The sequence below is a fragment of the Amia ocellicauda genome, chromosome 1, assembly GCF_036373705.1.
Source record: "Amia ocellicauda isolate fAmiCal2 chromosome 1, fAmiCal2.hap1, whole genome shotgun sequence".
Taxonomy (NCBI): domain Eukaryota; kingdom Metazoa; phylum Chordata; class Actinopteri; order Amiiformes; family Amiidae; genus Amia; species Amia ocellicauda.
Genome location: NC_089850.1, coordinates 19,001,885 through 19,014,861, shown reverse-complemented (window position 1 = coordinate 19,014,861; position 12,977 = coordinate 19,001,885). Strand labels below are relative to the sequence as shown.

Sequence of the window (12,977 nt, the reverse complement as noted above, 5' to 3'; positions counted from 1 at the left end):
CTAATCACAGGCATTATTTGTTCTTTGTATAGACCTGTCTCTCCCCAAGGACAGCCAGGACTCAGGTCTGATTTATACCTTCCCTCTGCAGGGAATGACCCTCATCGCGGCTGGGGAACAGACACACAGCTAACAAACAACCCTTTGCAGCCATATTGTTAAAATTGCTATCAATCACTAAATATATATTTTTGATACCTTGGGGGTGCTTGTCAGGATTCCCAAATACTGAATACGATCTGAAATCACATCCCAGTCATTTTTCAAGTCAAGACGCAAGAACAGTTTAGGTTAGAATAGCTTCACATTTCCTTCAACTTCAATGACAATAATAATTAAGAAGGTATATTTTCCTAAAGGGCTAAAGGGTTGTGTCCGCCACTATAGGTCACAAGGTCACGTCCCATTACCTTCTCTCTGGCACTTTCAGGACTAGCAGTTTTTGAGCGTGTGCCTGTTTCGTCACCAGCAGATAAGTGTGCTTCACTGACAAAAGACCTGGCTGGATCATCGTAATCGCAGCTTAATTAGAAAGGACAGGAAGTAAATTGAAAGCTGACAGATCTAAATATATGCCATAGAAAAAGCAATTATATTATTAAGAATGAATGCTTCCAGTTTTCTTTTGGGCAATGCCAGATCACATGTGCATACCCAGGCATGGCTAACATGGAAGTACACAAACTGTGTAATGAAAGATGCAGGGGTGTAGGCAGGGGATGGTCTGCTATACTGAAGAGTAAGAGCAGTGATGGCCTGCCTCTCCATGCAAGGGTGCAGAAAGAGAGAGAGAGGGCGCACAGGGCATTAAAAACAGCCTGCATTGGAGGGAAGAGTCAAGCTCTACTTTGATGTAATTCTTCTAGAGAGATACCCCCCTCAGACGAGCTAAAAATAAGTGCAAATTAAAGCTGAAAAGGGTCTAAAAAAAGGCTGATGGATCCTTTCCTGCCTCTGTCCTCCGTGCGGTCGACTAAATAACACTCACCCTGCTGAGGGCGGTAAATCTCAGCTCGGGGATCGATACGTTGAGGAGAGTGTTCCCTTGAGTTCGGTAAACAGGGTGCTCTATCTCCCCCAAGATGGACGGGCTCCGACAGGCAGCTTTATAGCTCTGCCTGCAGGTCCACCATCGACCACCAGCTCGGATCCTGCCTATCAATCGAGACAGGGAAGTCCATAGAAAACTAAAAGTTACTTTCTTCCTGGGAACATTTTATCCCCCTAGGGAGACAAATGATTACTTATTCTCTATCTGAAGTGTCACCATTTTTAAATGAGTTTTGCTGCCACATAAGCCAAGCTTGTGACACCATGGTATGATATCATAGTCATCCGGACAGTCTTCTGATTAAACGTTTCAATTAAGCATTCCACCAAATGCCACATAGATTTTTAAATTATTTCAGGATGAGATGGTCTGACAGTGCTTTCTGAACAAGTGAAAAATACAAACTCGTTTGTCGCCATGTGACAGGAAGAGAAACTGGTCACAAAGTGAGTATTAAGTAATTAAGTAATTGCTTAATTTGTGTTTTTTAAGGGGGCGAAAGGGGATGCATGATACGTTTTACATATAAACCCTTTGAAGAGAGTTTATTAAGTGACTTGGGTGAGTTTTCAGAATCTACTTTTGTTCCCATTTTGCCCCTTTACTGAAGATCCAGCGGCAGTGGGAGTGTTCTGTCGCATTACTTCCCTGCATCAACTTCATCTCCATCCCGAGGCGCTCTCCTCCATGCAAAACCACCCTTTCACTGCTAAATGACCACCTCCACGTGACCGATTCAGAACAGATAGCGTATATAATCTAATGAATGCATCTCGGGAAAGACAGCCAATTTTCCCTTAATATCTCTTCTTCGGAGGCAGTCAGCCTTATTTATCCCCAAGGAAGGACCAGTGTTCCGAGACGCTGGCGATATGGAAAGAACAGCGAAGGGCAGATGATGAATCACACTCAACCAGTTTGGGTTTTTTCTCTTGTTGTTTATTGCCTGCTTCCCTTTTCATTCATGTTTCTTTTTTTCACTCCTCAACTTAGTCAGAGGTTCCAATCTGAAGGAACAGAGATATGTAGAAGGATATTGTCCTTAATAGTTACCGTTAGGTTCATAAATATTTGGACAGTGACACAATTGTCATCTTTTTGTCTCTGTACACCACTACAATGGATTTGAAAGGAAACAATGAAGATTACAATTAAGTGTAGACTTTCATCTTTAATTTGAGGGTACTTACATCCAAATTGGGTGAAAGGTGTAGTAATTACACCCACTTTTATATGTGGTTCCCCCAATTTTAGGGGCTAAAAAGTATTTGGACAAACTAACATAATCATGAATTCAATTGTGAGTTTCAACACTTGGTTGCAAATCCTTTGCAGTCAATGACTGCCTGAAGTCTGGAACCCATAGACATCACCAGATGCTGGGTTTCTTCCCTGGTGATGCTCTGCCAGGCCTGCACTGCAGCTGTCTTCAGTTCCTGCTTGTTCTTGGGGCATTTTGCCTTCAGATTTGCCTTCAGCAAGTGAAAAGCATGCTCAATTGGATTCAGGTCAGGTGATTGACATGGCCATTGCCAGAGTATTTAAACTCACAATTTAATTAATGATTATGTTAAGTATTTGGACTTACTTTGAGCCCCAAACATTTGCGGGACCACGTATAAAAATGCATGTAATTCCTACACCGTTCACACAATTTGGATGTAACTACCCTCAAATTACACTTAAAGCAAATCTTCATTGTTTCCTTTCAAATCCATTGTAGTGGCGTACAGAGACAAAATGATGAAAATTGTGTCACTGTCCAAATATTTATGAACCTAACTGTACATCCTGCACATGCTCTTGTTGCTGAGCCTTTTGTTTATTAGCCTGTGCTCTCAAACTAGGAATAACTCTCTCCTGGCTTTTGTTCCCCAGCTCCCAGTCAATTAACTGGTCTGAATACCTGATTGACTGGAGCCATTAAACACTTCTCTAAAGGGTGGAAATTAAGTTTCAGGTGGTGGTTTCAAAGACTTTGAAACACCGCCTACTCCTAACACACTAACGCATGGCACTGAAAAAGTGGGTAGAATTCAAAATCTCTCTTTGAGGTAATGAGGTACTGATCAGAAAAGAGGAACATCAGCACAAGCCTTGGTAAACCCTCTTCTTTCAGAGTACGATTCAGAGTACGTGCAGAGAAGGCAAGTCAGCCAAGGTGACGCAGAATGGCGAGTTTGGACCCGTAAGAGGAGCTGCGATGCATGAGACAACCGTTTGAAAACGCACTGCATCTGTCAAGCAGCTCTGCTGGCGACGCACCAGACGGGAGGCTCAACATGAAATCATCATCCATTCACACGGGCTTTGAAAGAGGCCGCAGATGTGGCTGCCGAACAGTGGCAATGAATCAGACAGGCCGACTGAAAATGAACTCCAGTTTGTCAAAAGGAAAGCTCTCATTCTCTCTCTCTATCGCTCTCTCGCCTGGTGAAAGAGAGCTGGGATGCGTAGAAGCTGTTTCCGGAGGTGTAGAAGAAGCTGGGCAGAACAGATGTCAAAAAAATAATCAGCGGGAAAAAAAAAAGAAGGAAATTTGCTATTTTGCGCGTTTGAATTGTTGGCGTGAGACATAGAGGGTACATGGGCAAAGATTCTGGAACTACTGGAAGAAAAGCAAAAAAGTTCACTTTGGAAAACCAAAGTATTTGTTTAATGCTATTAATTCACGTTATGAAAAATACACGTCAGACAGGAAGGAGTCCTGTGATTAGAATTATATCACACATGCTGCTGTATTATGATAACTAGTTATTTTGTTGTTTGTACTTGTTTTTGTTTGCAAAGTAGTAAACTGTTGGATTTTAAAACCATTTTCTGATGATATGTCACACAATTGTGTTCTTTTAGAGAATAATTGTGTATCAAATTACTTTTTTTCTGTCCCTTTACTTATTGTGTGACCCAGATTATTATTCATAAGTTTTACAATATTATTTTTTCCACCACAAAGGTCTTCCAACGAGTGTCCACGACTGGGTTTTGAATATTATATGCCGTTCAAGGCCTCTGCTGGAATTAAGTGAAGTAGACTCTAACAAAACTCCTTCAGCTTCAGTAAATTAATCCTATTCAATTGGATTGCATTTCATGGCTCTCTATATCCAATTAACTGCAGTACTGATTGTGCTGGATCGTAATAAACAACATATTTTTAACACTAGGCAAGGGTTGTAAAAAGGTCAGTGAAATGTGTGGAAAATGAAAAATGAATAAATAAGTAAACTAAATACAATTCAACAGCAATGCATGGTCTTTGAGAAAAGCGCTTGTGTATTTATGAAGCTCAGATGATGACACTGAAAGAGAGATGCAGGGTTTCCAGAGTTTCTAAGTCCAGGTCTATAACGAATTCAAATCAGGAGTGGAAGAGAACAAATGAGCAGAGGGCACATCACTCTGCAGCACTCCGTCTGCGCAGGGCTGGGGATTGTGTCGGCACGTTTGCAGGCTCAGGGGGCGGACGTGGCTAAATATCTTGTGTTAATTTAATCAATGTTGCTAATTAAACACCCATTAAGAGTCACAACTCATTAAAAAAATTGCCTACGGAGCCACAGTTGACTTAGGCAATCTGACGATGCAAAAGAAAACAAAGGAAAAGACAGGAGAGGAAAAGAAGAAACAAAGGAGCAGACGTGTTTCCTGTCTGCTTTGTTCTCCTTTGGAATGGTTACTTTGAATCAGCCATAAGGGTGTGAACTGTGAAGTCACTCTCCATTCAAAAGTGGATTTCTCGTCTCTCTCACATGCCCTCAGAGCTGTGCTTCTGGTGTATTCTGCAGTGGCACCGAAACACAAATTATTTTACTTGATTCAACTCAAATGAAGCATTAGCTCACTGTAGCGAAAGGAAAACAAAAAACAAAACACACATCTGACAGAGTATGTTTGGAATAAGACATCAGAAACGCATCCCCATGTTTCAAGGCTCATTCAATAAAGATATTGGCCTTTAAATAAAGTACTTACGCATTTTCAATAATAACAATGTGTGGTGTTTTCAATGTTATTCTTATCTTTATGTGAGAGTGACTGACACTTGTTCAAAATATCTTGGAATAACTTTTGACAGCACAGTAAAGCTTTGACACCAGTTTTGAGGGGCTTCACTAGTCACTATACAGGAATGAGAGGTTAAGCATGAGCTACCGTATATCCAATTTGTGAGTTTGTTTTGCTTTAGCGACTCGGGAGCCATTTTTGTGCGTGTGTGTGTGTGTGACTGTGGACCACAATGTGTGGCTTTCCAGGTAGTAAATGATCTAATTGGAAAAAGAGTGACCCACCACCTAATCTTCAAACCGCCGCATTGCAGAAGGCCAACACTTCAGACAGCAGGCACACATGTTGCCTTCAAGCTCAGGAAACATTATGCCTGTTAGGATGACAGTAAAATAGTTTGGGAATTAATATGCTCAGAGATACACCATACCAAAAAAAAAAAAAAAAACCCGAATTGAATGCATTATGCTACAGTTGCCTAGATGTGTCTACACTAATACACAGGTTTCCAAAATCAGGGAACAATGTTAGATATATAGTTTATGAAGACAGTCGCAACTTATAAGATGGCACACAAAACAGCTTTTCACGGGTTAATCAACGCACTGAAGAAAGCTACAATGGGGCCCCGGTGCGACTCCTGCATCGACTGAGATCCGATCTAATTAACAAGCAACTAAGACCCTGGTCGGCGAGGCGACAAGCGCCCTTATCTCGGCAGCTGCAGGTGCTGCGTGGATGTTTCCTGGAGGGTCTCATTGTCTTCTGAACAGCAGAATATAATGCATCAGGGAACACCACCTGAGATACCGGCTCCTCTTCCGACAGTCGAGCACAAATCGACAGCACTAAAACACATGCTCGGGGCTTTCTGACAGCTGATCGTGGGATTAGCAATAACTCTCTAAGAATATCTTCATATGCCCCATTCGGAAGAACCATGCACTTATATAAAACAGATGGTAAAGTACCTTTAATAGCCTATATGAGTGACCCATACATATGCATGACATTCTATTGTTATTAGAAAAGATATGCATGCATCGCAGGTGATTCAATAAATTGCAATATGCAACAATATTACTACTGCTGTCATGTATTAGGCTAATATATAATACTGATGAATAAAATGCAAAATATGTTCAGTTTCAAGGTGCGTTGATCTCAAACGACACCAACCTCCACCTGCGCAAAGTTGAAGAACAAAACCCTTCCGCGGCCTCTGCTGTGTGGGCGGAGCCAGGGGTGGGCGGGGCGAGACACCGGCAGCCAATCACAGAGGCGCGGGAAGTTACGGATGTGACGATGTCATCTGAAATGAATTTGAATTTAAAGGCTGTTGTTTGACCTGTGAGACGCCAGAGTTCCGGTATGTTGTTTTACCTTATTTTTTAGATGACAGCATTAGTAGTACGAAGTTGTATATTGCTATGTGATCAGATCGACAGCATATTATAGCTATAATAAGATTATTAGTACCAGCTATACTACGCACTTTGACAGCAGGATTTGCACAGGACAGTTATACCAGGAAGTGAAAGTAACCACCGAAGTAAATATGTGGCTGTACTGTGTTTTAAAATGAAATTAGACTTTACTAGAGCTGCGCGGAGAAGCTAAATGATAGACGGGTGTTTGCAAAGATAATTTGACAGCGATTTAGACTTCATACTAAGGTGCAATATATAGCCTAGGTTTATCGGAAGACCACTGTTGCCTAGATACGTTTTGGTTCATATTATTATTATTATAACAGTAGTATGAGTGTTAATTATAACACTATTAACTATTTATGAAGGGAGTGACTATCACAATGCAGCATACTGGGCAAATATCGGCTATATGTTGTGTGTTTCACTGATCCATTTTCATAAACGTGAACATGTGTCTTAATCAGCACTGAGACCTTTGCAAGTGATGGTGTGGGCTGCAAAAGCAATCCATGGTGCTGACATATTAAAATGAGCACATGACCATGTTGTCCTGGTCTCCTTCAGACCATCGTGGTCTAATTAACCGATTAACTCAACATGTAATACAGCGGTTGACTTCCCCACATGGCCGTATACGAAGGGTGTGAAGCACTTTTCTCAACCGCAGCTGGACCAGAGTGTAAAGGATGTCTTCTCCCCAGGGGTCAGCAGGTGTCATGGAGCAGGTGTACACCCTGGTGAGGGAGGTGGGCCGGGGGAGCTATGGTGTGGTGTTCGAGGGGAAGTCAGCCGACAGGGGGGAGAGGGTGGCCATCAAGAGGCTCCTCTGCAGCAGCCCGGAGAGCGTGGAGCTGTACCTGCAGGAGGTGCGGGCCCTGCAGGCGTCCGGGGACAGCCACCCCAACGTGATCTCCCTCCACCGCTGCCTCCTGCAGACCGCGCCCAAAGCCTTCCAGCCCCTTCGCTGCTCCCCGGGCGGCACGTCTCTGCCTCTCGAGCTGGTGGAGAGCACCCTCAAGGGAAAGATTTGTCCCCCCCAACAGTGCCAGCGCCGCCGCCCGAGCCGCCGCCCCCCTGCCTCGGGCTGCGCGGTCCTCTGGCTGGTAATGGAGTTCTGCGAGGGCGGGGACCTGAACCAGTACCTCCTCTCCCGCCCGCCCAACCCCAGCCTGCACCGCAGTGTGCTGAGGCAGCTGAGCTCCGCCCTGGCCTTCCTGCACGGCCGCCACATCGTCCACAGGGACCTCAAGCCCGACAATGTCCTGGTGGCCGCCTCCCCCACCGGCCCTCTGTTCAGGGTAAGTCCCTGGGAATGGAGGAGTGGGTGGGTGGGATTCCTCAAGAGCTCTCTTCAGTGCTGCACAGCTGTTAAGTGTGGCCACCCAGCAAGATGTACCGAGGCCACCGCCACCCTCTCCCTGATTCCCCATCACTTTTACTGATACTTCCACAAGTCACTAGGCCACTACAAGACTTGCTTGTCACCCTGCTTTAAATTGTAGGTTACATCCATTCCCAAGCAGAGGTTTTCAGAAAATAAAGAAGACTTTTTCTTCTTCTTTAACTGTCCCTGCAGAACTCGCTCCTTGCCTCATTTCCCCCCCACCCCCACCCCCACCCCCACCCCCACCCCCACCCTTTTTTTTTTTTTTATACTAGATTAATCGCGTTTTTAATGAATAATTTCCCGCACGCTGATTAAATGCCTGGTTACGAGGGTAGGAAAGTAACAATCGCCCGGCTGAGCTGCTGGCTTTGATGTGATGCATGTTCAATTAACTCCAAGCCTGGGGCAGTGGTGGGGTGGTCTTGGCACACAGAGGGCTGGGGAATACGGAGCCACGGATAAGGGAGGGATTGCTCCATTCAGTGAGGCCTGGCAGAACTTTCCCATCAACGGAAGCTCTGGGATCTATTTAGTGAGTAACTCTTTCCTCTCCCCCCTCCTCCAGTGCCTATGGGGGTTGGGGAGAGGGTGTGTGTTGTGTGTGCCTCCTGATGTGTGCCAGGTTGGTGTGGGGCGTGTGGCCGTTGTGGTGCCAGGTGTGGGTCGCACTGTCTGACAGCTGTGTGTTTGTGAGGCAGGTGGGAGACTTCGGGCTGAGCCGGATCAGCGGGGGCAGCTCAGACACCAGCCGTCAGAGCTTCTCCTCCACCTGCGGCTCAGAGTTCTACATGGCCCCCGAGGTGTGGGAGGGCGACTACGCGGCCAAAGCGGATATCTTCTCCCTGGGTGTCCTCTTCTGGGCTGTCCTGGAGAGGATCACGTTCCTGGAGGAGGACTCCGGCCGGGAGCTCCTGGGTGAGCACTTTCTCTCTCGCTTCTTTTTCTTCTCAGTTTGGTTTGAGTGTTTATCCTGGTCCTGCCACAGGCATTGAAGGTCTGTCCCTTGAAAGACATAAGAGAATGCCTCACAGACCACCAAACTCACAGCACGTCTGCTTCGAATGTCTGGTTTCGTATTTTAATTGTGTGCTCCTCGTTGGTGGGCTGGCACTGCTTTTATGTTTCTATCATTGGCAAAAGAAGCATTCGGGGTGCAGAACTTGACCAAGATGTGTCTTTTTATTCCTTTTTCCAGTCCCACCATTTCAGTGCCCGCTCTTTTAACAGACTTCGAGCCGACGCGGGCTCTTAATTAGGTCTTGAAGATGCTCTATTAACTGCAGTCAAGTTCAGTTGTTTTCTCTGCACCCTGAATGTGCCATTTACTGCTGAAGGGCGCATGAACAAAAGAGGGTCTGTGTTGGGACTTTAACAAGGTAGTTCGAGCCGTTTTCAAACAAAGCCATGTGTGACCCTCGCCAGACCTTTCTCAGCTTTTCCATTCCGGTCTTTATTCTATTTTTAAGTTCCTTATTAGGTTAACAAAGGGATGCCCAACCTCTTAAATTTTTTACATTTTCTCAAACATATGTAACACAAAAGGTAAAACTTATGAAAATTAAAATAAAAAGACAACATTAAAAAGAACTCAAAGTAAAACGCCAGGCCTATATTGAAACCATGAAAAGGTTTGATCGAAACCCAGTAAAGTGAGTATTTCATTTACTCTCGAACAGTTTCCAAAACTTACAGAGAGAGACTTCTTTTAGTGACAGCTTGCCCTAATACAGTATTACGCTGTTTTGTTCTCATCCTCGGCCCCCGCCCACCTCTCTGAGTTTTTCAGAGTGAGGTAGAGGGGTTATCAAACTGGAAAGCAAGCCGCAATTGAAGTCCATTTGTTAGGTAAAGTGCAGCAGCGCAGGCGGGCCTCGAGGCACTGCCACTCTACGCCAGCCCACTCCACTGTCATAATGATACATTTCCACAGCCACTGCGTTGACCTATTCCTCTACAAAGGTCAGGTGTATGGGTACATCTCAATTAAACAGGTGGTCGTCTTTTGTTTACCATTTCACCCCACCCCCTCTTGTCGTTCTCGCTCTGCTAAGACAGCCCTCTGTGCAAATGTCACTCACCATGTCCCTCTGTAGCGTCAGGAGTTCAGGTTCTCAACCCTGGTCTCATATCGGCACGTCTGTACTGTCCACTCAGCGCCTCAGTCCTCTGTAAAGAAAGCTACAAAAGTCTGGTTCTGAGGAGTCCACAATATCTGTAGAAATGGAAAGCAAAAGCTACTTGAAAGTGCACTGTGTAGAGCCGAGTCCCATCCATATATATTTACTGTTATTACTGTTATCATCATTACCATCCCCCCTCTGCCAGGGTGTGTAATCAGCCCTGCTTGTGTTGCTTTTTGCCGTGCAGGGGCCTATTTGGGTCAAGGCTCTTCCCTGGTGCCCATAGGAAAGGCTCTCCTTAAGAACCCCGGACGGAAGCTCCCAATCCCCCTGAGAGCGAGGAGGCCCATGCATCCGGAGCTGAGGACTTTGCTGCAGGATATGTTGGCCTTTGATCCCAAGCACCGGCCTGAGGCTTTAGAGCTGGAGCTACGGGTCCGACAAGCCACTGCGGAGGACTACTAGCACCGCACGGGCTGGGGATCTCCACCGGACTGCAGTGGGAAGCATCAGTACGCGGGTTCACCGTTTCCAGACTCTCCAGAGGACGGGTTATCCCATCTATATCAGGGGTGCTTATAATGCCTGCTGCTTTTCTTTCGCCCAAGTAGATTCCAGCACAGATGCTCCGCTGTGAGAGAACATCAACGTCAAATTGCAGCTCATATTTGTCAATTGCAGACCAGTTCCAAACACTGTCATCCTGACTACAGATGGGGGAAGTAATCTCCAGTCTCTCCGTCATGCTGACTGGCAAGCTGTAGGAGGGTTAATATCAATTCTGAGCGGCACTGTTATAATTTCAGCCACATCACATGTGGTGCTGGTCACTACTTTATCAGCCCCTGCAGATGCCACTGCCCAGTCAATGCTGCTTTTCCTTTATTATTGTACTGTGGGCACTGTTGAATAAGGGAGGCCCTTCTTTTAACTGAAATGTGTTCCCCATCTTAAAGGACTCAAATGGACTTAAGGAATTTAATGCATTTTGGGCTTTGAATGAGGAAGACATTGAAGCTTCTTCATCCTCTGGAATCTGATGAAGTCCATTTGCTTTTTAGCATTCATATCTGTGCCAAGAGACAGCCTGATGTTTGATGGTCCCACATGAGATGATCATATCAGGGCTTCACTCTTAAGTGTCTTCTCCAACTCTCGTGAGTTATGAGTGACCAGCTGGGCCTTCAATATAAAAAATGAAACTCATCATTCCTTACATCAAAGAGTATAAATATTAGTAAAAGTAAATCAGGAGAAGATAATACCGAAGTGACCACTATCATACATGATTGTTCTGTCTATGTGTGTGTGTGTGCATATATATATATATATATATATATATATATATATATTACACACGTTGTTACCTATTTATTTCAAATCATGACAAGTACATATGTTTTTGTAATTAAATACGTTTTCCAAAATAATCATCTTTTGTCATGGTCAAATTCCTGGCATTTTACTTGAAGGTGTTGCCCTGTATTTGAGAACTCATTAAAAATAATTAAATCGACAAATAAAAGGAGTACATGTTAAGTGAAATTAGGCACAGTACTGGTTCAGATGGGACTCCCTTTCCCATGTACACACGCACCATTTGATAAAGGTACAGCGCTAAACCCACGAGTCACCTGGACCATTGCCGTCTATATCAAATGAACAGAGTATATTAACCTGCCTCAAACACCTTGCTTTGCTCTGAATGCTCCACCCCCTCTTCTGGATCTGGTTTTTCCTGCAGTGCTGCCCTCTGGTGGGCAGGTCACTTTGTGGGTGGGGGTACCTTGAAAGGAAGGTAAAAGGTCAAGACTATTGCAACAGTAAATACAGAACTTGAAATCTGCTGACTTAACACTGTCAATCCTCATTCACAACAAATGCAGTTTGATCTTTAATATGTATTGACTCGTTTGGCAGATGTCTTTCTAAAAGGTGCTATACAATGATTAATATAAGATATGTGTATAATGCTACAATAGAACACCATTTTACACCGTGCAGCTGAGGGGGAGTGAAAAGCAAAAGCAGTGCTGTGACATCACTGCTTTCAGCAATTTTTTACATTTAAGTCTCCGTGGCTCACGTACCGGGGACTGAAGGTCCTGTATTTTTTGAAATGCGTAAAGGAAAAGTTGGTTGGGTTGCAGCGCTGAGCTCAGACCCCAGCATGAATCAATCGCCCACATAGACCTTGCCTCAAGGCTCGAGTTAAGGCAGAAGTGCCGGTGCCAGGTGGTTGAGACCGACCGAGCAGCTAATCACAAGAAAACCAACTTCCACATTCACAAGCTGCTCAGTGAGTCCATGGGGCCCCGGGGGACACACCACCTGAATAGTGCTGAGCTCATTAGACCCTCCAAAAAAAGATTAAACACAGCCTGTCCCTTGCCACGCAAACAAACAGTGATCCTACCCGACTCCAGAGACGCTGTGTCACAGCGCCATGTTCACAAACACAGGCTACAAAAGAGATGCTTGTTTTGCGTTGGAGCTCCAGAACACATTACATCAATCAAACCGCAGAGAGCCTGAGTACTAAAGAGGAAATAGGCCTCTTAAGTGGGATCCTTTACCAAACGGTAATGTTATCCTATTTATTTCCAGCTATGATACATGGGCGAGTTCATGTTTCCCAGAAAACATCACAAGTAACTGGAGATCTGTACCTTTTCGGTGGGCGAAGCTAACAGCTTTACTACTAAGTCTTATTTTAAGCAACCACGAGCAAAAGGGGTTGTTAACTTGGTGTAGGACCAGGGGGTCTGTGGAGGGTCCATGGAAATTTAAATATATAATTAAAGGTATCTCCCGAATAACAATATATATCGTCACACTTCCAGGTGTTCCAATGGTTCTGATAACTGGGAGCTCACATGGAAAATATTTTTTTTTTTTCTTGGCAATGTGATGTACTGTTTTACTCCTGTGAGGCAGGTGACGGTTCAGCGTGTTGCTGTCAAAGCGAAGTCGCTCTG

The 12,977-nt window shown here is 44.7% G+C and overlaps 1 protein-coding gene across 2 annotated transcripts; it reads left to right on the top strand.

Annotated features, from left to right (window-relative positions):
* The first annotated feature begins 6,370 nt into the window (after positions 1-6,370).
* LOC136729647 (serine/threonine-protein kinase PDIK1L) lies at positions 6,371-11,432 on the top strand. 2 transcript variants are annotated; one of them, XM_066697531.1, is made up of 4 exons: positions 6,371-6,428; positions 7,194-7,790; positions 8,578-8,794; positions 10,247-11,432. In XM_066697531.1, exons 2-4 carry the CDS (start codon positions 7,209-7,211, stop codon positions 10,462-10,464), a joined length of 1,017 nt encoding a protein of 338 aa, XP_066553628.1. In that variant the 5' UTR covers positions 6,371-6,428; positions 7,194-7,208; the 3' UTR covers positions 10,465-11,432. The 2 variants fall into 2 exon arrangements, with proteins under 2 accessions (XP_066553628.1, XP_066553638.1); XM_066697541.1 differs by lacking the exon at positions 6,371-6,428 and adding an exon at positions 6,451-6,611.
* The last annotated feature ends 1,545 nt before the right edge of the window (positions 11,433-12,977 follow it).

Coding starts and splice junctions, on each gene's coding strand:
- LOC136729647 (XM_066697531.1), top strand. CDS start 7,209: ATGGAGCAGGTGTACACCCTGGTGAGGGAGGTGGGCCGGGGGAGCTAT. Junction 7,791..8,577: donor CCACCGGCCCTCTGTTCAGG/GTAAGTCCCTGG, acceptor TTTGTGAGGCAG/GTGGGAGACTTCGGGCTGAG. Junction 8,795..10,246: donor CTCCGGCCGGGAGCTCCTGG/GTGAGCACTTTC, acceptor TTTGCCGTGCAG/GGGCCTATTTGGGTCAAGGC.